The sequence below is a fragment of the Brachyistius frenatus genome, unplaced genomic scaffold (genome assembly GCF_029030835.1).
Source record: "Brachyistius frenatus isolate BFR_SWC_R1_liver_20210118 unplaced genomic scaffold, ASM2903083v1 Contig_60, whole genome shotgun sequence".
In the NCBI taxonomy this organism is placed as follows: domain Eukaryota; kingdom Metazoa; phylum Chordata; class Actinopteri; family Embiotocidae; genus Brachyistius; species Brachyistius frenatus.
Window position 1 is genome coordinate 2093013 of NW_027210659.1, and position 19700 is coordinate 2112712.

General features: G+C 40.9%; 2 protein-coding genes across 2 annotated transcripts; both read left to right on the forward strand.

The window, feature by feature from the left end:
* The first annotated feature begins 1223 nt into the window (after nucleotides 1-1223).
* fbp1a (fructose-1,6-bisphosphatase 1a) lies at nucleotides 1224-6450 on the forward strand. The gene is made up of 7 exons (XM_069705972.1): nucleotides 1224-1484; nucleotides 2152-2314; nucleotides 2751-2843; nucleotides 3322-3462; nucleotides 3579-3716; nucleotides 3972-4091; nucleotides 5767-6450. The coding sequence occupies exons 1-7, from the start codon at nucleotides 1315-1317 to the stop codon at nucleotides 5956-5958; spliced, it is 1017 nt and encodes a 338-aa protein (XP_069562073.1). The 5' UTR covers nucleotides 1224-1314; the 3' UTR covers nucleotides 5959-6450.
* Nucleotides 6451-7490: 1040 nt separating this feature from the next.
* Nucleotides 7491-18928, forward strand: fbp2 (fructose-1,6-bisphosphatase 2). Its single transcript, XM_069705974.1, has 7 exons — nucleotides 7491-7789; nucleotides 8798-8960; nucleotides 10546-10638; nucleotides 11763-11903; nucleotides 12657-12794; nucleotides 16692-16811; nucleotides 18427-18928. The coding sequence occupies exons 1-7, from the start codon at nucleotides 7617-7619 to the stop codon at nucleotides 18610-18612; spliced, it is 1014 nt and encodes a 337-aa protein (XP_069562075.1). The 5' UTR covers nucleotides 7491-7616; the 3' UTR covers nucleotides 18613-18928.
* Nucleotides 18929-19700: the final 772 nt, after the last annotated feature.

The following is a 19700-nucleotide window of genomic DNA, read 5'->3' on the forward strand; positions in this document are numbered from 1 at the left end:
CCCGCTCACTCAAAATCAAGCCAGATGAGTCATAAGGATTGCGTTTCATCCAGCTCCTTCCACTTCTCCCCCAAAACACGTCTCCCTTCTAGATTAGTCATTTCTACAATGACTTTCTGTATTGAGTTTTGAATGACCAGCTCAAAAGCTGACTTGATGTCTGTGACACGAGTCACCGCCATCCTGGTTGGGCCTGGCACTGTCTTTACAATATGTTCGGCAGACAGTCTCGGCTGATGTTTCACGATTTTTTGACACGAATGTCTCACTTGGAGGAACAGGTATATCACTTTCCTCATCTGATGGTTCATAATCAGTCCCATTATAATCTGAATTGACCTCAAGACGGTCTTCATCTTCAGACACATCCTCCTCTATCTCACTGTCTTCATCAAGGATGTGCTCCAGAGCCTCCAGGGCTGTCATCCTTTAGTTTCTGTTGCTCATGTTGTCCTACAGTAAGCTGCTGAGTTGTATCTGCAGAGTGTATACATGAAACATGGTGGGAGGGAGTAAGAAAGACTGTCTCACATTTTCAACTAAAGAAATGGTCTAAACTTGACACTTTTGACTCCTTACAGCCTCCACTTTAACTGCTGGGTCATTGACCCGAACATCATCTCTGTAATATAAACCTGCAGGGAGGGGTTGCAAATACTTTTTTATTATTATTATTATTATTATTTTTTACGTTGATTACACTCATTAAGGCAAGCAGAAGAAATTTGATACAGAAAAAGTCCTTTCAAATATTTTTTCTAGATTTTTCAAACTTCGAAACGGGTCAATTTGACCCGCAACATAACAGGAAGGTTAAGAAGCCAAAACCGTGTTGGAGTAGCTTCAGGTCTCTCTAACTGTCCCGAGTCAGAGCCCATATGTGAACCAACAGAACATCTGTGGAGAGACCTGCAGATGTCAGTTTACTGATGCGTCCCATCCAATCTGAAGGGGTTTGAGAGAATGTTGTAAATGCACACTATCAGAAGGAATAAAAACGGACTGTTCACACTCTCTTTGTCCAACTTCCTGGAAAGTACACGACCTGTTTTGCGCAACTGCAGTTTGAGTTCAGGCTTTCAGCAGCTTCTATTATTCCGGTCACATCCCTCTATTGGTAACGTTATCATTTCATCACCACCGAGCTCAGTTCGTACAAAGCGGGTAGTGTTTCCAGCGGGGCCACACCTCTGCTGCAGCTCCGGATTGGCCTCTCGGTCTTCACTCCCTCCGCTGAGTTCCGCGTTGCAGCGGATTTAAAGTCCTGCAGCGTTTCCTCCAACCACTCAGGTTTACCGGAGACCATCTGCCACCATGTCCGACCAAGGAGTCTTCGACACCAACGTGGTCACCGTGACCCGCTTCGTTATGGAGGAGGGGAAGAAGGCGAAAGGCACCGGGGAGCTGACCACGCTGCTCAACTCGCTGTGCACGGCCGTGAAGGCCATCTCCAGCGCTGTGCGCAAAGCTGGGATCGCCCACCTGTGAGTTAACAACCCTCACCGAGTAAACATACAGTGTTAGTTTATAAAGTCACAGCTGATCTACAGTTGTTTTTATTATGCGAGTAGAACTGTAGCTCCATACATCCACGTCGGCACAAACTGAGCAGGAGATTCAGGTTCTCTGTGCTCCAACGAGGAAGCGCATACCTGAAACCATCACGCCCATTTATGATAGGATGCAGTCTAATTAGAGTTTATTTCAACAAACACATGTATGTTTAGTGTCAGTTGTATGCAGATTTATTACAATGCAACTGGAGAGAAGCATTTACTAAAAAAAAAAAAAAAAAAAAATCCTCCTCCTACTAAGTTTCAATAGCGTGCATTTGTTTCATCATTACTACCGTGTTGGTGCATTTGAACTGTTACTGATGCCATCTCTTACTTAAAAGATGGAATACAATAATATGCATATTAAATCTTTTGTATGAACAAAACCGTTGTGGTTGATAAGAATTTGATTTTGAATGACTTCCAACTAAAGGCCAGCTAAAATACAACACTAGCAACCAAAGTAGAATTGTTGATTTATAACTGCAGTTATATATGGTTGACCTGGCATTGTGCCATCTTTATTAGTACATTTCCTCTCAAGCCATTTTTCACTTCTTTTGTTCCCTGTTTGTACCTCTCCTGTCTTCATCAGTTACGGCATCGCTGGCAGCACCAACGTGACGGGTGACCAGGTGAAGAAGCTGGACATTCTGTCCAATGACCTCGTCATCAACATGATCAAGTCCTCTTTTACCTCCTGCGTGCTGGTGTCTGAAGAGAATGAAAAAGCCCTCATTGTGGACCCGGAGACCAGGGTGAGCCTGTCGGTGTGACCGGGGGGGGGAGAAAGAACAGACTTTTATTGAGATGTTAAAACAAAACCAGGGATCTTTGCTTCTCCTGGAGCTGTGAGTGAGGCTAACAGTTGATGTTCCTCTGGGACCCCCACAGAGTTTCAAAAAACCCTGCTCTAACTCATCTGAGATCTCCTCTCTGAACTTACCCATCGGCAAACTGAAACAGGATCGTCCAGTCTTCTGCAGTTGATTTAAATGTCTGTTTATCAGGGTCTTTTCTCAAATACAAAAATATGGTCTACGTTTCAGTTGCTGTCAAAATTGTTGTATTAGACTACTTTTATTATTTTTAGACTCTTTGCGCTGATGATGCAATCAATAATGAGTCATATTTGTAGTAACTGGTCGATGCAGTTAACATTATTCATTTCTTGTGTCTTTCCTACTTTTCCAGGGTAAATACATCGTGTGCTTCGATCCATTGGACGGCTCCTCCAACATTGACTGTCTCGTCTCCATCGGAACCATCTTTGCCATTTACAGAAAGGTGCTAACAGGTTTAAATTCCCAAGATTAAGGTTCTTTATCCTCGATTTAGAATCTCAAAGCCAAATGATGGCAAAATGATATGACACCCGAATGATATTATCGGGTCCAAAAAAAGCCATGAAACAAGGTTTACTTCACTTAAAACCACGATTCTTTTTTTATGGTCCGTAGCTCTTGAAGGCGAAGCATTCCTGTTCAGTGGAAGATAAAATATAAGATGCTTTTGAAGGAGATCCATTAGACTAAGATGGTAAAGTAAAAGAAAAATTAATTTGCTAAAGAAAAATAGATTTAACAGACACTTTCATCATTAAAAGACAAAATTGGCTTATGATTTCCAAAAGGATTTCTTTTATATATTTGTATTTATTATTCTTTTTTTTTCTTATTCCATTGTTGCAGATAATAAAGCAGCCCGAACTGATGGGTGAGACGGGAATGATGCCACACTGACATTAATTTCTGGTTTCCCTCAGACCACAGATGATGAGCCCTCTGAGCGGGACGCTCTGCAGCCGGGCAGGAACTTGGTGGCAGCAGGCTACGCCCTCTACGGCAGCGCCACCATGATCGTGCTCTCCACCGGCCAGGGAGTCAACTGCTTCATGCTCGACCCAGTTAGTACTCTCTCAAAAGCCCTGTGCATTTCACATAACAAACATTTCAAAATGATTTCATACAAAACATGTGTTTATGAAGTTATTTAGAGCATGTTCTGCTCTTTGCTCCTCAGGCGATCGGTGAATTTATCCTGGTTGAGCGGGATGTAAGGATCAAGAAGCGAGGCAAGATTTACAGCTTGAATGAAGGTTACGCAAAGCACTTTGATCCCGCTGTCACCGAGTACCTGCAGAGGAAGAAGTTCCCTCAGGTAACACTGACGTCAGCCCAGTGTGGCAGAAGAGTATTAGATTAACAGTAAACTAAATGGATGGTGTTGGCAAATCCTTTTTTCCTTCCACATCAGTCCGTGTACATTATTTTGGAAATATGCCTGATTTAACCAATATTTCCTCATTTCATCTGCAGCCCTGTGTTAAATACGTTTTCTGTGTTTCTAATTCTCTGTGGACGTCACACTAATGCCATGTGTGTATTTTCACGGTGACCTTTGACCTCCCTGTAGGACGGCAGCGAGCCCTACAACGCCCGGTACATCGGCTCTATGGTGGCTGACGTCCATCGAACGCTGATGTACGGAGGAATCTTTTTATACCCAGGAAATGCGAAGAACCCCAAAGGAAAGGTAAGGTCCCGATGCTGCTTTCTTCTCCTCCGTGTCTGCCTCCTTTAGTTTACACATGTGGACAAACTTTAAGATTAAGGATTGTAATAATATATAGTGAACAAATCTTAAACAATGACATTTGTGGCAAGAATCAAAAACAAGCAGAGTACCGGCACTCCGCATCAGACTTACAGCTCACACAACAAGTTCATTTTTTTGTTGTACAAAATCAATTTAAATTCATTGATCTATGAGTGCTGATATTCTGCTTGTTAAGGTTGATCATTTTTTTGTGCCCTTCACTACTTTCCATTGTCTTCTTTGTTGCTGCCAGCCTGAAACCATTAGTCGCTACTGAAGAGACATTTTTTAAATACAGGAGATTAATATGCACTTCCATTCATCTACATATTTTCTAAAACTGCAGGGCTCCGTATTTATTGTTGTTTTTCTTATTTTGAGGAAATGCTAAACGGGATTAAACGGTGTGCAATTTAATTTTCATAGATAAATAAAGTTAACTTATTTTCAGCTGTAGATTTGCAAGGACAGTGAGTGTTTACAGCAGAGTGAAAATAAACCACAGAGTTTATGTTCATCACAAGGAAGTCACACAATAGTCCAACAAGTAACATTAAATGGTTGGTTTTGGTTTTCTCTTAATATCAACTAATCTCTTTAAAAGTGTGACAGCAAATGTATTTTTATTTTTTTTAATCCTCATTGACTTACTGTGACTTTGATACTGTAAAAGACGCTGTCATTTAATATTTCCATTTAAAAAAAATGTGTTTGTTCAGTCTCCCTCGTCGCTGACTTGACTAACATGTTGTCAGGATAATGTCACAATGTGGTGTCTTCACTCTCCACATCCTCGTTATTTGCAAAACTGAGCCAAACATGAGATTGACACACCGAGGGGGGTGAATGTTGTTGTTTCAGAAGAGTTTGAGGAATGTCAGTGTGCGCTTTTGTGAAATCACACAACAGCAGCGTGCCTGGTTTGGTTTTGGCACGTGATGCCCTCCATCCTCTCTCACACCAAGTTTCCTGTCTGTCTGACACTGCTGAATGTCCAATAAAGGCAAAGATGCCACAAATAAACTTATTTATTAAATATTCTCCCAACATTAGTGCTCACTAAAGTAGTTGCATTTTCCAGAACGGAAACTGCAAGCGCACAATCAATCATGAATATTTTAGTTTTGAGTTTAGTCAAATCATTGCAGAAAACTGGAGTGAGTCTTTGCTTTATGTACAAACGGCGTGACGAAAGGTATCTCCTGGAGTCAAAAGTCAAGAAATAAAAACAATGAATTAAATGAAACAGTTGTGATTATATTCAGAGCAGACATTACATTTACTTCTTTACCTCACTGGCAAGTTATAGATTTACCATATAAACAAAGTAAAATATAAAATAAGTTTACATTTGAAGCACATTAGGAAGTGATATTGAGCAGTATGAAGAGGAGGAATGATTTCTTCAATCAAAGCCTGTTCCAGTGTTCATACATGACTATTATTTTAAAATACTTCTTTACACATGAAGGTCTAATAATAAAGTCAACTGAGTTTGAACATTTTAAACCATTCACTCATTTAAAGAGAGCAATACAATTGAAAACCAGACTGTTATTTTTGGAGACTTTGACACAACTTGGAAGAACTTGCCTTCCTCTCTCGCTCCAAGCTGCGGCTGCTGTATGAAGGCAACCCCATGGCCTTCATCATAGAGCAGGCGGGCGGCATGGCCTCCACCGGCCTGGAGAACATCCTGGACATCCAGCCTGAGAGCATCCACCAGCGGGAGCCTGTGGCCATGGGCTCTACCGACGACGTGCTGGAGTACATCGCTATCTGCAAGAAACATGCCAGGAAGTGACAACCTCGTATCTCCAAACTGTCTGTTTTCTCAGGGACTGAGAAAGTGGGCCTGATGGAAATGTATTTATGATGATGCTTGATGCCGTTTGAAAAAGTTTCTGAAGACCAAAAGAAGAAAGTATTCTTTGTGAAAAGGGCCAAATTTGGGGGTTGCAAGGTTCTCATGTCATAGCAGCAATATGCACGCTCTGTATATGTAGAAGAACATACAACATGAAAACTTGGATACATATAAGCTCACACACACATAAACACACATTCCACTAAAACTACCGAACACCAAAAATGTCCCAAAAAACAAATGCACTTGAATAAATGTAACTTGAAGACTTTTGCTCCTCAAGGTCCTGCTCCTGATGGACAATTGTTCATTCTAAATGTGCAAAAGACCAAATACAACCTTTGTGAAACAAATGTGAGATAACTACTGTTTGGATTTATGAAGTATTAATAAATTAAAATGAATCTAAGAGACAAAAAAACGGTGTTTTTTAAATAATTTTGGAAACGTTTGTTTGCAAAAAGTGTCCCATCTTTAAACTCACTGGACTGACATGATTATTCTAGTATCAAAAATAGAAATGCAGTCTTAGTGTTCTGCAGAAACAACAACATTTTATACATCATTGCATGATTTAATCCAACAGAATATAACAGAACACATACTATCTACTCAGTTGTTGTTTTTACTTCCTTTAAGTTTTATTTTGGAAATGAAGACGTTGAAAGACCACTGGACAAAAGTGAAGAGATACTTAATCCAGTGGAGTTGACCTTTAAGCTAAAAGTCAGATGAACCTCACAGAGACCTATTGACATTTAGAGCTGATTGGAGCTGCAGTCCAGCTAAAACATACCAGCTGGCTCTGCTTCTACTCTCCTAATGTTCAAATCATGTTTTCCACACCCGTCAAGTCTTTGACCAAAGTTTCATGTAACTCAGACAGACATCCAACATGGATCAAAACTCAATCCTAAAAGGTGTTGTGAGTTTGTAGTAGCTGAAATAAAGTGTATTGAATAAGCAGATTACATTATTAGATGCACATTCTTGCTCAACGATAAGTGTGTAGTTCATTTAAAACATCGCGCAACATTTTGCTCCGTTATAAACGTTTCCTTCAGAGTGTCACACATGCATCTCACCACTATTGTTCACCACATTAACATGGACAGATGAAGTTGTTCCTCTATTTTCACAGCAGCAGACTGCAAACAGATGTGGTGAAAACTCAAAGAAACTGACATCACAGCTCTCGTTACCCAAGTCGGAAGTTTCTGTAACTTTTTGACTGAAAGAATAAAAGAGGTGAAGAAGTTTTGTGCAGGATTAAACTGTTCCAGTCTCCACAGCTGACACCTGACACCCCCCCCCCACACACACACACACACACACAGACAGACACACACACACACACACACACACACACACACACACACACACACACACACACACACACACACACACACACACACACACACACACACACACACACACACACACACACACACACACACACACACACACACACGGCTGCCCTGGCTTGTCTTCATGGCTCCGGGAATGAAAAGGACACGGCTGGTAACAAGGTCGCTCACTGATTGAGTGAACTCGCGCTCTGCTGGCCACGAGGAAAGACAGAAGCGGAACGCAGCATGTCGGACCAGTCGGCGTTTGACACGGACGTATGGACCCTGACCCGGTTCGTCATGGAGACCGGCCGCCAGGCCAAAGGGGCGACCGGTGAGCTGACCCAGCTCATCAACTCCATACTGACGGCCATCAAAGCGATTTCCTCTGCTGTGCGTAAGGCAGGCCTGGCCCACCTGTAAGTACTGAGGTATTGTAATAGGCCTGTTGTTGTCTGCACCATCGGTGACAGATAAAGAAGAGACCGTTGTGCATATTCAGTGAGTAGTGGCAAGCTGAGATTTGTAAGATTTATCTCGCATTCCCATGGAGAGGTGAAAGGTCAGCTGCAGAACAACGGCCATGGGGCTGCTGCAGTTGAGTCTGGTTCAAAATGGATGTTTGACTCTTTAAGATTTTAGATTTAGGAGTTATGCATGATGTTTGTGAGAGTGTTTGTGTTCCTGTTCAGAAGTTTAAAGTTCCAAGACTGATAAGTTTGGATTTCATTAGTTTAAAGAAGTAGAGCTGGCATGAAGTCGTGTTTTGTCCTGTGTAAGCAGGACACTGAGCTTTGTATGATTTAGCTGCATTTCAACACTCTAATCTTAAAGTGAGATTGTGCATTTAATCAGTTCCCTTTGTAAAAGGATATACAATGATCAAATTGGAGACTGCAACGTTGTGTTGAAAAGTAACTCAATAACCAATTCTTTGTTTGGGGAATTGACTTTGGAGAGATGCCAGTGTTACTTCAAGGTAGTCAGCTTATAGTTTTCTAGTAGCTGAAGATGCAGCTCAGGAACGTATCAGTGAGTCAAACTTGAAATTAAAAACCAAAATCACTGTTCAGTTCGAGTGAAAATAAGTCTGAGATATTCCCAGCTGAAACCTGAAATGTTCTGTATGAAGGACAGTTACTGAAACCATGTCAACTCAAAAAGACTGCATCATTAGTCAGTGAAGCTAACGGTCATTGAAGTTATGTAACCAAACACAGATGCACATTGTTGATCTGCTCTGAAGTGGAACTTATGATCCTCTTCCTGTTTGTTTGGGTGCCTCGATGAAAGCGATCACTTTCTCCGGATCAGTTTGAGGAGCTGAATTTCTTTCCGTCTCACCAAATGCATGCTGTCACGTTGTCTCTTCATGAAGTGTCATGTGTGTGCGAGACTGAAGCCTGGCTGCTGGTTGGTTCATGCAGGCATGGCTTGGCGGGCTCCGTGAACGTGACGGGGGACGACGTGAAGAAGCTGGACGTGCTGTCCAACGACCTGGTCATCAACATGCTGCAGGCCTCCTACGGCACCTGCTGCATGGTGTCAGAGGAGAACAAGGAGATCATCATCACTCCCAAGGACAAGAGGGTGAGAGGACGACACTGGGAATGTGATTGGAATGAAAACAACACTGTGTGGGGACGGATCCCAAACGTCCCCACTTTTAATACTGGTTGGAAATATTCTCTGTTTATTTACTAATAAAGTACGTTGTAAATCAATATGAGAACTTCCTGAGGAGAACCTTTGGGCCATTAACTAAATCTGTTGAAAATTCACTGCCATGAGTAATTTTAACAAAATCTGGAATCTGAAACACAATCAGAGAATATTTCTGTCGCCGTTTGTTGCTGCAGCATTCCCACACATCAGAGAGTTTCATGGAAGATCAGGGACATTTTAAAAGTCTTTTCCAGAGAGAGAAAGTCAGGGGAGCAGTTTTAGGCCAAGTACTGGAATACCAGGGAGTTTTGTTTGCATGTTTGAATTTTGACAAACATGCAGCAAAATGTAGATTTCAAGAGCTTTGGCTACAAAATGATGACTTCAAAGACTGGGTGATAAATATAGATGAGAGAAAAGCTGAATGTAAAGTTGTGAAAACGACTACAGATCTATCAAATATGGGAGAGAGGAGCATGCTGGGCTCTTACTGTTCCCATCAGAGTTTCTTTTTTGTGTGTGTTTCAAGTTTCTTTCTACAAGGCTCAGTGTGTTTATAATGGTCTGCAGGCCTAGTTGTGTACGATCATAATTGTGCTGTAGGTTTAAGTAGTGAAACATTTTGTACTGAAAATATCTGATAGGAATCAAATAATGTGTCTGTTTCTTGTCTGCTCAGGACAACTGCAGCCTGTTTTTCTGTTCATTAGATCATAGAGTTTCAGCTTTGTAGTCAGTGAAAGGGAATTTGACATTTGACCTAAAGTGGGAACCCTGTTATTGGATGATCTACGTTACGGTGGAAACATCACAGTGATCGACCAAGATGAAAACATTTCTTTGTACATGATTATGCAGCAGTTAAATTCAACAACTCGTCATGTAGCTGATATTTTTTACAGAAACTGTGCCCGAGTTTACAGTTTGTCAGCTGTTGACATCCTGGTTGATTGTTCTGTAACAAGGTGGGAGGACGAAAAGATCTTTTTACTGACTTCGTTACAACAGCTGCTGCTCGCTCTGGGTTTTTCATGCAATTTTTCATGTGCATGTGATTCAGAGAAGTTATATTAATGCATGTAGTGTGCTGCAGGCTGTTGATGTGCCATTCATACAATTATAGTATTTAAGATGCTACTTGTTTGGTTTTAAATATAACACAAGTGAAATGTATCTCACTGATTTAAAAAACCTTCAGCACTTCCCTGACAGGTAGTTAAACACAGTCCTATTGAATATCAGCCCAGGCGGCTCCTGTATGAGACAACCTTTACAAAGTATTCAGAATTTACCACTAAAGATGCGTCATAGATTAATATCAATTTGTAATTTTAAAAAGGAAATGTAGATTAGGATGTAGACGAAGAGACCACTACTTATGAAGAAAAAACAAGTAGTGACGTATGAGGATCATCTAAAGAATCTGTTTTCATTTTTAAATTTGAGAGTGTTGGTATATTTCATTTCCTTATTTTGTAATAACCTCTCGTGTGGTTTTATTTTCCCACAGGGAAAGTACGTGGTGTGTTTTGACCCTTTGGACGGCTCCAGTAACATCGACTGTTTGGCTTCCATCGGCACCATATTCGCCATCTACAAACGGGTGAGTCGGACCGCTGCCAAGATGCAACAAAGCAAGCCGTGACTGAAAAATTAAATCGTCACACTACAAAGCGCTCATGTTGCTGTTGGTGAACAAAGAATATCTTCTTTGTAAGTAAAAAAAAAAAAGAAGAGCAGATGTAGTAAACAAACAGGATGCATTGTACAGGGAGAAAAGTTAGTTTCACTTTACATAAGAATTATCTGACTGGATTTAGTGTTGTGCTTTTAAATATATTTATTATGATTGCAGCTCATCATAAATATTTACTGCAGAGTGCATTTATCTTATTAAGGAACATTTTTAAATGTGTGCAGTTCAATGTACAAAAATAAGGCAGACGTTAAAATAAAAAATATATTGAGAAAGAAGAGCAAAATAAGCAGCAAACAAAGTTACGTCTATTCTTCCGAGTCGTAGCAAACTTTGAATTGACAGATTGAAAGTGCAGTAACACTCTGCGGACACAAGAGGGTGCTGCTGTTCAGCTGATCCAGTTTTCATCTGCAGTCGGAGAGACAGCGAATCAGTTTCATAACCAGTGTTTGATTGATGCAGTCATTTTAAACACAACACAACACAAAGCTTCAGTTGTTGACATGCTGTGTGCACATCGTCTCTGTTAGAGAATAACTGGGTTAAAAAAAAAAAAAAATCCTTTAATTTCCTTTATTTGGAAAAGATGAATTAGTTTAGTTTTAGATTTGACTTTATTAATCCCACAGTGGGGAAATTCGGTAATGTGAAGTCATCACAGTCTGTATGGAGTTTTTTATACCACAGTGACCTGTTATACTGATGAAATATTAAACAAACTAAATCAACAGAATGTCATTTCTTTTAATCGCTTGATATTTGTTCATTTTCGAATACTTAATTAAAAATATAAATTCGTATCAGATTGGTGTTCTTGTGGGTTTGTACATCTGACACTCCTATTAAGGATCAATTCTGTGGTTCTGTCTCATTCAGCCATTTCCACACAGTCCTGGTCTACTGCATCTGCATCAGTCAGATCTTCTACTCTAGTGGCGTCTGGGGAATTAAAGTCACCCTAACAATTCACTGATCTTTATTTGTGTTGCTGTGTTATCCCCCCTCCCTCCCCACCGTGTAATATTCAGCTGTCAGAGGGGGAGCCCACCAACCAGGACGCCCTGCAGCCCGGCAACAACATTGTGTGTGCCGGCTACGCCCTGTACGGCAGCGCCACCCTCGTGGCCTTCAGCACCGGCGTCGGCCTCAACTTCTTCATGCTGGACCCGGTGAGCACTTCAGTTCTCCGCATGTCAGAGGCGCTCTGTGCTGCTGAAATTACACGAAGCGACCACACCGACGTCTCCTCCTTTAATGCTCAACACCACTGCCTCTCCTTTTGTGTCTCTTGTGCTTGTACTTTTACTTTTATATGGTTTTATTGTCCTGTAACTGACTTTATTTGAGAAAACAGATAATATCCTGTCAATCATTCCTTAGAGCAGCATGTCTTCACAGTGCAAACAGAAATGCGGAGGACTGTTTTGCTTTCATCAGAAATCCTGACTTCAGGCCATAACTGAGCTTTTATTATATTTTCATCTTCTTTTTTTGTTGTCAGTAAACCCTTTTTTTTTTTTTTTTTGGTCACGTTATGCATCCAGAGACATATTAAAAACAGCCTTGTGATGTTCTCTGTAATTCACAAACCAGGAGAGATCTTCAGGCCTGCAGTGAATAACATTGTTCCTCCACTCTGAACACTCGGACAGCGTCTCGTCATTTATGATGTTATAACACGTGTTTTGGATTGTTCTCTTTCCATGTGTTACTTATTTAGTTACGTTTTTCTTTCTTCATAAAGAATTTTGATGACTTAGTATGTAAATGTTTCCTTTCACACAGGACAATTGACAAAATATTTTGCTCTGTTGAGTTTGATTTGTTTTCCTGATTTGCAATTGTGTATGATGTGTTGCCTTTTCTCTTTTTTTTCAATATGTTAGTTTCATATTTTTGTGGGAATCGTTCTCTTTCATCAGGCCATCGGTGAGTTCATCCTGACTGAGAGGAACGTGAAGATCAAGCAGAAGGGAAAGATCTACAGTCTGAACGAGGGCTACGCCAAGTACTTCCACCCGTCCATCAACGAGTACCTCAAGCACAAGAAGTACCCTGAGGTGAGAACATATCCCATAAAAATGAAACAACTCGCAAACATCTGACACGTACCTGTTCATGCAAGGCGTCCCTCGACATCTGATCCGGCGCGGTGACATGAATCAGTTTGTGTTTGTGGTTATTAATCTGATACCTTTGACTGAAGCTGTGAGGAGAAAAAAAAAAGACTCGGAGAGCATCTGTTTTCCTGGATCGCAGCGAAACTTGCACTCAGTTGTGAGGCAGGATTTCAAACCCCAGCGGCCTCTCACACTCATCATGTGAGTCCCGACCGAGCGTTTGTTCTGGTTTTGTTCAGGAGTTTGCGTGAGGACGTTTGGTTTGTGACACAAAAGCAGCTGATCTCTCTAAATATGTTTTCACCGCAGACAGAACTGAAATTGAAGTTGAACTCTATGAGGAGAGGCTTGTTCGAAATGTTTTCTACTCTTGTCTGAGGAATTGTTCTTTCCAGTGAATCTGAACACATCATTTTCAGTGCAACAGTGAACAAATTCAAATCTGGTTGTTCTAGTTTACTGCAGCTCAAACAGGCTGATACTGATTATTAGTACTTCACAGTTGTTTCATGGGTACATTTACACTTTCCAATTAGACATACTGATACTAAAGTGCAGTAGCTAATAATGGAAATGTCAGACACAGCTTATATCATATTTTCATCTTTTTTTTTTGTCAGTGAACCCTTTTAATATCTTTCACAATCACCCAACAATGTTCCATCCATATCATGCTGATTCAGATTTATCCACAAAACACCGTGTTTTTGGTTATTATGTGGTTGAAAACATTCAATGTCACATTATGCATCCAGAAACAGAAACAGTAGCTCACAAGAAGCAATGTCTGACACAGCAAACATTCTGTATATGGAAGGAAATATAATGGGAATTATAAGAAGGTTAAAGTGATAATAATTCATGCAGTCATGTAGTACACTCGCACAGCGGATTCAGAGCAGCTATGACCTGAACAAACACATGATTGACAGTCAGTGGAGCGTGACAGTTGGGTCAGACGGGACGGACGGGTGGCAGCTCGGTCAGCTAAGCTGCAGGATGGCCACACGGTTGCTGCAGGAAACATCGTGTTCCTCAGGAAGCCGAAGCTTGTCATCTGGAAACTCTGATGTCCACACGTGCACACTCAGCACTTCTCAGTCACAAACATGACGGTAAATATGTTTGGTCATCAGCATCACTTTTCATCGGTGATGGATTTGTTGATACGCTGGGCTTGTATGGAAGTGTGAGAATGTCCATCTCTGAGACTTCCTCTCATCTTGACCACAGTGACCAATAATCAGCCTTTAAAATTTGCAATTGAAGTTTTATTTTCATCAGATATGTCCCGCATAGCAAAAAAACCAAAACTCTGCTGTACTCTAAAGATTAAGTGAAAACTCTACTTCAAACTCGTATTTTGAGTGTTTGTACCGATGACTCCTTGGCAGCTATAAGCAGCTTCAGTCTGAATGGACTCCATCACTGAAAAACCAGCTGCTGCACTGCTCGGTACGTCACCATGCTGCTCGTGAAGTGTTCTTTAAGGTATTAATGTGTTTATTTAATGCTACCAGGATAAACTACAACACTCGGCATTAGTCGCACTGCATAGAAAACAGAAAACACAGTTCAAAGACAAACAGTTTGTCGTTCAGTAATGTTGTTCAGATCAGTCACAAAATCAGTTTTATAAGTTTGAGTTTCATCAGAGAGTTTTAGAGTCTCATGATGTTATAATGGTCATTTCAAACTTTCCAAACGGTATTTTCTAAAAATTGTATTTGTAAAAAGGAAACTGTCTGTAAGACAGTTCAGCTTCTACTTATCCTCTCTGTTGAACACTCATCATATCACACATTAACCATCATGAACCAGCACAATGAATCGGTGACCGCAGCCTTACTCACTACTGCAGAGTGCGTATGGTATTGTGAAACTTGTGTCATGAGTTTGAGATGGAATGCAAATGTTTCTGAAAAGACCGACGGGGAAGTTTAAACTAAGTGTGGGATCTACTTCTACCTCGCAGGTCTTTTTGTTTTTAAAACCAGACACCCGTTGAAAATGTGCTACAGGTTAGAAGGAGCTGCGTGCAGCAATGAAAACACCAAAGACTAATTTTAAAATGTTAAGTCAACTGGAGAATCGTGAAATTGAACTATTCCAGTGATAAAGCCTTATTTTGTAGTTTAGAGCCATTAAAAGTCAAATAATGAACATTGAGTTGTAGTTCGAGCCGAAAGCAGACAACTTCAACACGGATGGTTTTCTAATTCTGATTCTAATAACAATATTAAGTTTTTTCCCCGGGAAAAACAAACGACAAGATTATGAATGAGCGGTTTGACAGCGTGGGAAATCTGAAGTGACGGAAGTGGAATTAAACCAGTTCCTTATTGAACTTGTGTAAAATTTCATAACTTGTCGAAATCATTTTCACACCCAAAAGCTTCCCTTGTTCTCTTCTTTAATTTTAGGAAGTCTTACGCTGTCTCCACGGTGACCAGCTGAACACGTTTTTTTCTTTCAGAGCATGTGTTTGTAATTGTTATTTTTGGGATGGGCTACTTTATCAGAAACACACACTCCTACACACGCCCCCCCCGCCCCGCGCTCACACACACACACACACACACACACACACACACACACACACACACACACACACACACACACACACACACACACACACACACACACACACACCCCTCCCTGCTCCTGTGTGATGAGTGGGATGTGACTCAGCGAGCACATGACTCTGCATCACGTTGTGCTGGTCTGAACATGAAGCTCACTTCAGGGCAACTGCACTCCGTTTGCCGGGTCGCTGCAAGGTTTTAAAAGATTTGAATGAAAATTCTAAATGTGGATGAAACCTGGTGAAGTGAATTAAAGAAGAGGGTTAGATGAAGTGTGTGTGATCCTGAAGCAGCTTGTTGACTGTATGTAGCAGCTGCTGCAGATGAACTTTGACCTGCCTGTTGTTTGCTGTTCGGGTTTTCCTTATCCTCTCTGAACCGAGCCGATCTGCTGAAGCTGCAACTTTCAAATGAGCTGCCAGTTTTACCAAACGGGTGCTGCTCTTCTGTCGTGCAACAGCTTCAGTAAACATCTCTTCAGCGTTGTTCAAAAGATTGTTTGCATGTCCAGAATGCGAGACAGTTTCCATGTTTAGATCTGACTGCCTGCTTTTGTGTGTGTGTGTGAGTTTCTGCCGGAGAAAGTGAATGATCCTTGCCAGCCTGAGGCCTTTCGTATTTTTTTTAATTAAAAAAAAGTCTGTTCAGATATGAATTATTATAAAAACCAAGCCTTAAATAATCAGTTAGCTTGAGGGAGAAAAGCTTTGGCAAACAGAAGTGTTTGGGTCGTACCGAGCGAGTGGTCTGAGAGATGAAACTGAATTAGTGATTTTTAAGTGAATTTTTCTGTTGATAATTTGATCTATTTTTTCCCACTATGAAAATTGGTTACATGTAATATCTAAAACCCTTGTGTTCTCTGTGAAGAGCTGCTGCTGTTAGGGAGTTGAGAAAAGAGCAGAGTAACTGAGCAATTTAATTCCAGATGTGTTATAATACCGTAGCTACGGTGCAAGAGTAAAATAAGCAAACTTTTCTACAAACCCTTCTTTTAATTAACAAAACGTGTCAAACTTCTCAGATGTAAATTTTTTTGTGGGTTTTAAATGGGTGAATATCTGATTAAAAGGTCAGTCTTTTAGTTGAAAAACATCTGCAATGTTGTGTATGAGTTTAGTGAAAAAATGGGGTTGTGAGCTATTAAAACTGACCTTGAAGGACAAGAGAAACACCAACTTGGACTGTTGCTCAACAACATAAAAAAAAAACCTGTATGCACTAATACTTAGTTTATTCATCTGATATTCAGGATGGCAGTTCCCCCTACGGAGCTCGATATGTGGGCTCAATGGTCTCAGATATTCACCGCACCATCGCCTACGGAGGGATCTTCATGTACCCCGCCAACGAGAAGAGCCCCAAGGGAAAGGTGAGCACCGACCTGCTCCGAGACCTCTGACTGAAGCGTCATCACGGCCACGCTGGCACATTAACTCAAATGTGTGGACAGACCACAGGGTCATGTGCAACCTAAAAACATATATTAAAACTTCTTAAAAATGTCAATGATGTTTTGTATCGGCCCTCAACACTTCACACATTACTCTGTGATTTGCTCATACTGTGTAAACGTCAGGGAAAAACTCTAAATATGCTGTTTTTTTAGCAGCTCGTACTATCCTGAAATGTGTTGTTTTTTTTTTGTTATCCGACAGACGTTTACTTTCTGCCGAGAATGATAAAATATTTGTTTTAGGAGAAACCAAGATTTAAATCCAGAGTTTCCACTGACTGTCATGGACTAGTCCGAGAGCTTTGACTCAGAGTCGCTAATCCAAAACCATCGCCGCCACTTATACAGTCGTCCTCATACCACGGGAGAAATGAATGGTGATATGTTGAGTTGGCTTTGAAGGCTGAAAAACGTCTTCCTTTCCTCTCATCAAACAAGCGGAGAGCCCCAAAACGTTTGCAGAACGTTCGTGATTCAGGGTCTCACGGCACACGACTCGCCCTCCTCTGACTCTTGACAGATTCGGGCCTTTCACTCACACCTAAACCTCCAGTGACCGACACTTCAGAGGGCGTCGGAGCAGTGAAACCTGAGGCTGGAGCTGTGTTCTTGTCCTGTGATAAATAAAGCTCAGAGACGGCCGAGGCTGGTCGTAAAGATAACAACCTCTCACCCTTTTTCTTCCAGGCAACTTGACTGTGTGACCCATTCACCCCGAACATCCTCTAGTTATTTACTGTGTTTTGTCATTTGAACACTCAAATGAAATTAGTGAGTTGGAAGAAGATCCAGAGCTGCTGGAGCTTTGAGAACAGCTTGTGTCATAATGACCCAGATCCTATTTAAAGACCGTTAATGTTATGTTCTGAACTTAAAGCAAGAGCAAAGGTCAAAATGATATCCGGTCCATTTGAGGTTGAGATAAACCTGGTAAAGTCTGGATCTGCTTTCTGTTATTTAAATTATGTGGAAACAACAGTCACATATTACCTGGAAACAAAAAGAAACGTTTTCACTTTAGCCAGATTCAGCTGAGTTTTGTCTTGTAATGGGAAATGAAACCGTGTAAACTCCCGAGGACGTCGACTTTGAGGACATATTTTTAGCAAACGGAACAACCTGGTCTCTGAAGTATCACATGAACAACAGCATCTACAGATGTTTTCACCATATACGTCCTCGAATAGTTATGATCTTGATGGTAAATCATGATGAGAAGTTCTAGCTTTGAAACTATTCTTTGGCCTAATAATATTTTTTATTTATAGTTTTATTTACCTAGCCAAATATCACAAATTTCCCTCGAGGGGATTTATAATCTGTACAGTTTACACTCGTTGTTCTTGCAGACTTAATTTGGAGTTTGGAGTTTGCAGCAAAAGTCGATTACCAACAGTTGCTGCTCGAGTTTCTTTTAATTCAGCGTCTTCCCAGAGGACTAAAAAACAAGTCCTGATCCTGCTCAATCTGTGCTCCTCTTTATAATCCCTGAACTGAAACGTTGTTTTCCTCTAAATTCACCCCCTCAAAGCTGCGTCTGCTGTACGAGTGCAACCCCATCGCCTTCCTCATGGAGCAGGCAGGCGGCCTCGCCACCACCGGCGCCCAGAGGATACTGGACGTTCAGCCCGAGGCGCTCCACCAGCGGGTGCCCTTCGTGGTCGGCTCCCCCGATGACGTCAACGAGTACCTGTCCTTCGTCAAGAAGTTCCCGTGAAGCTGCCGCAGCATCCCGGTTTAAGTGCAACTCAAAGGACGTAAAGAGGAGGGTTTTTTTCATAAGTTATTTTCCGATCTCGCAATCATAAAGCTCAGTTTGTATAAAGCACAAGAAAAAAAATGTCTTAGGATTTCTACATTGAGTTACACAACTTCAATATAAAATTTAAATAAATAGGTAAATATTTAGATAATTTAAATGTGAATAACAAAAACCCAGAACCAGATCATTTTTAACATGTCACACTCGTCACAACCTTTAATCTACTGCAACATTTACAATTAATTGAATAAAGATTGTTTCCAAAACAAAAGTTTGTAGTTTTGTTCACTGCTGCGACATGTTGATGAATTTGCTGAAGTTTGCTCAACATGTAGCGTATAAACTTTAATCTGACGCTACATTAATATTCCATAAGAAGAAATACGAAGACTCATGTTTGTTATTGACTGATCTTGTAGTTTTGAGTCTGAAATTCTCATTTTGAGCAACATCTTCAGAAGCTGCGCCTCTCTGATGAAGATTATTTTCTCAGCTGATGAACAATTACAGGTTTTAGTCTTTTCTTTTACAAGCCAGTGCTGTAATAGACTGCAGAAAATGTCATGATATATATTTAAATATTTAATTTTGTGTATCCTGGTGTGGAGAAGAATTAAATGATCTCATGGTTTTGCACTCAAAATAATTGACTGCAGTCATATTTACTGTAAAACATCTTTGTAACATCATGAATTGCAGAAACTCATAAAGATGATTTTGTCACAATCTGGTGTCTGCAGCCAGGACCTTGTTCCTGGAAGAGGAACTGCTACTTTAATCAATGATTTAGTGCTGACGCAGCAACAGTTTCACAGGCTGATGTAATATAACATATGAATTGACCCTTTAATCACTTTGTTCCCTCAGTTGTCCTCCTGGCTGCTGGCCCAGGGTTTTTTTTAGGTTGCACAACAAGTTCCTGCAGCTGTTGACTGGACCGAGCTGAGCGGGGCAGTTAATGTGTGACTGACTGACTGACTGACTGACTGACTGATGACTGACTGATGACTGACTGACTGATGATGACTGACTGACTGATGACT

What these genes read in the sequence shown, in the direction of transcription:
- fbp1a (XM_069705972.1), top strand. Translation starts at nt 1,315, where the DNA reads ATGTCCGACCAAGGAGTCTTCGACACCAACGTGGTCACCGTGACCCGC. An exon ending in AAAGCTGGGATCGCCCACCT is followed by an intron (nt 1,485 to 2,151) that starts GTGAGTTAACAA and finishes TGTCTTCATCAG; the next exon opens with TTACGGCATCGCTGGCAGCA. An exon ending in TCTTTGCCATTTACAGAAAG is followed by an intron (nt 2,844 to 3,321) that starts GTGCTAACAGGT and finishes GGTTTCCCTCAG; the next exon opens with ACCACAGATGATGAGCCCTC.
- fbp2 (XM_069705974.1), top strand. Translation starts at nt 7,617, where the DNA reads ATGTCGGACCAGTCGGCGTTTGACACGGACGTATGGACCCTGACCCGG. An exon ending in ACTTCTTCATGCTGGACCCG is followed by an intron (nt 11,904 to 12,656) that starts GTGAGCACTTCA and finishes CTCTTTCATCAG; the next exon opens with GCCATCGGTGAGTTCATCCT. An exon ending in AGAAGAGCCCCAAGGGAAAG is followed by an intron (nt 16,812 to 18,426) that starts GTGAGCACCGAC and finishes ACCCCCTCAAAG; the next exon opens with CTGCGTCTGCTGTACGAGTG.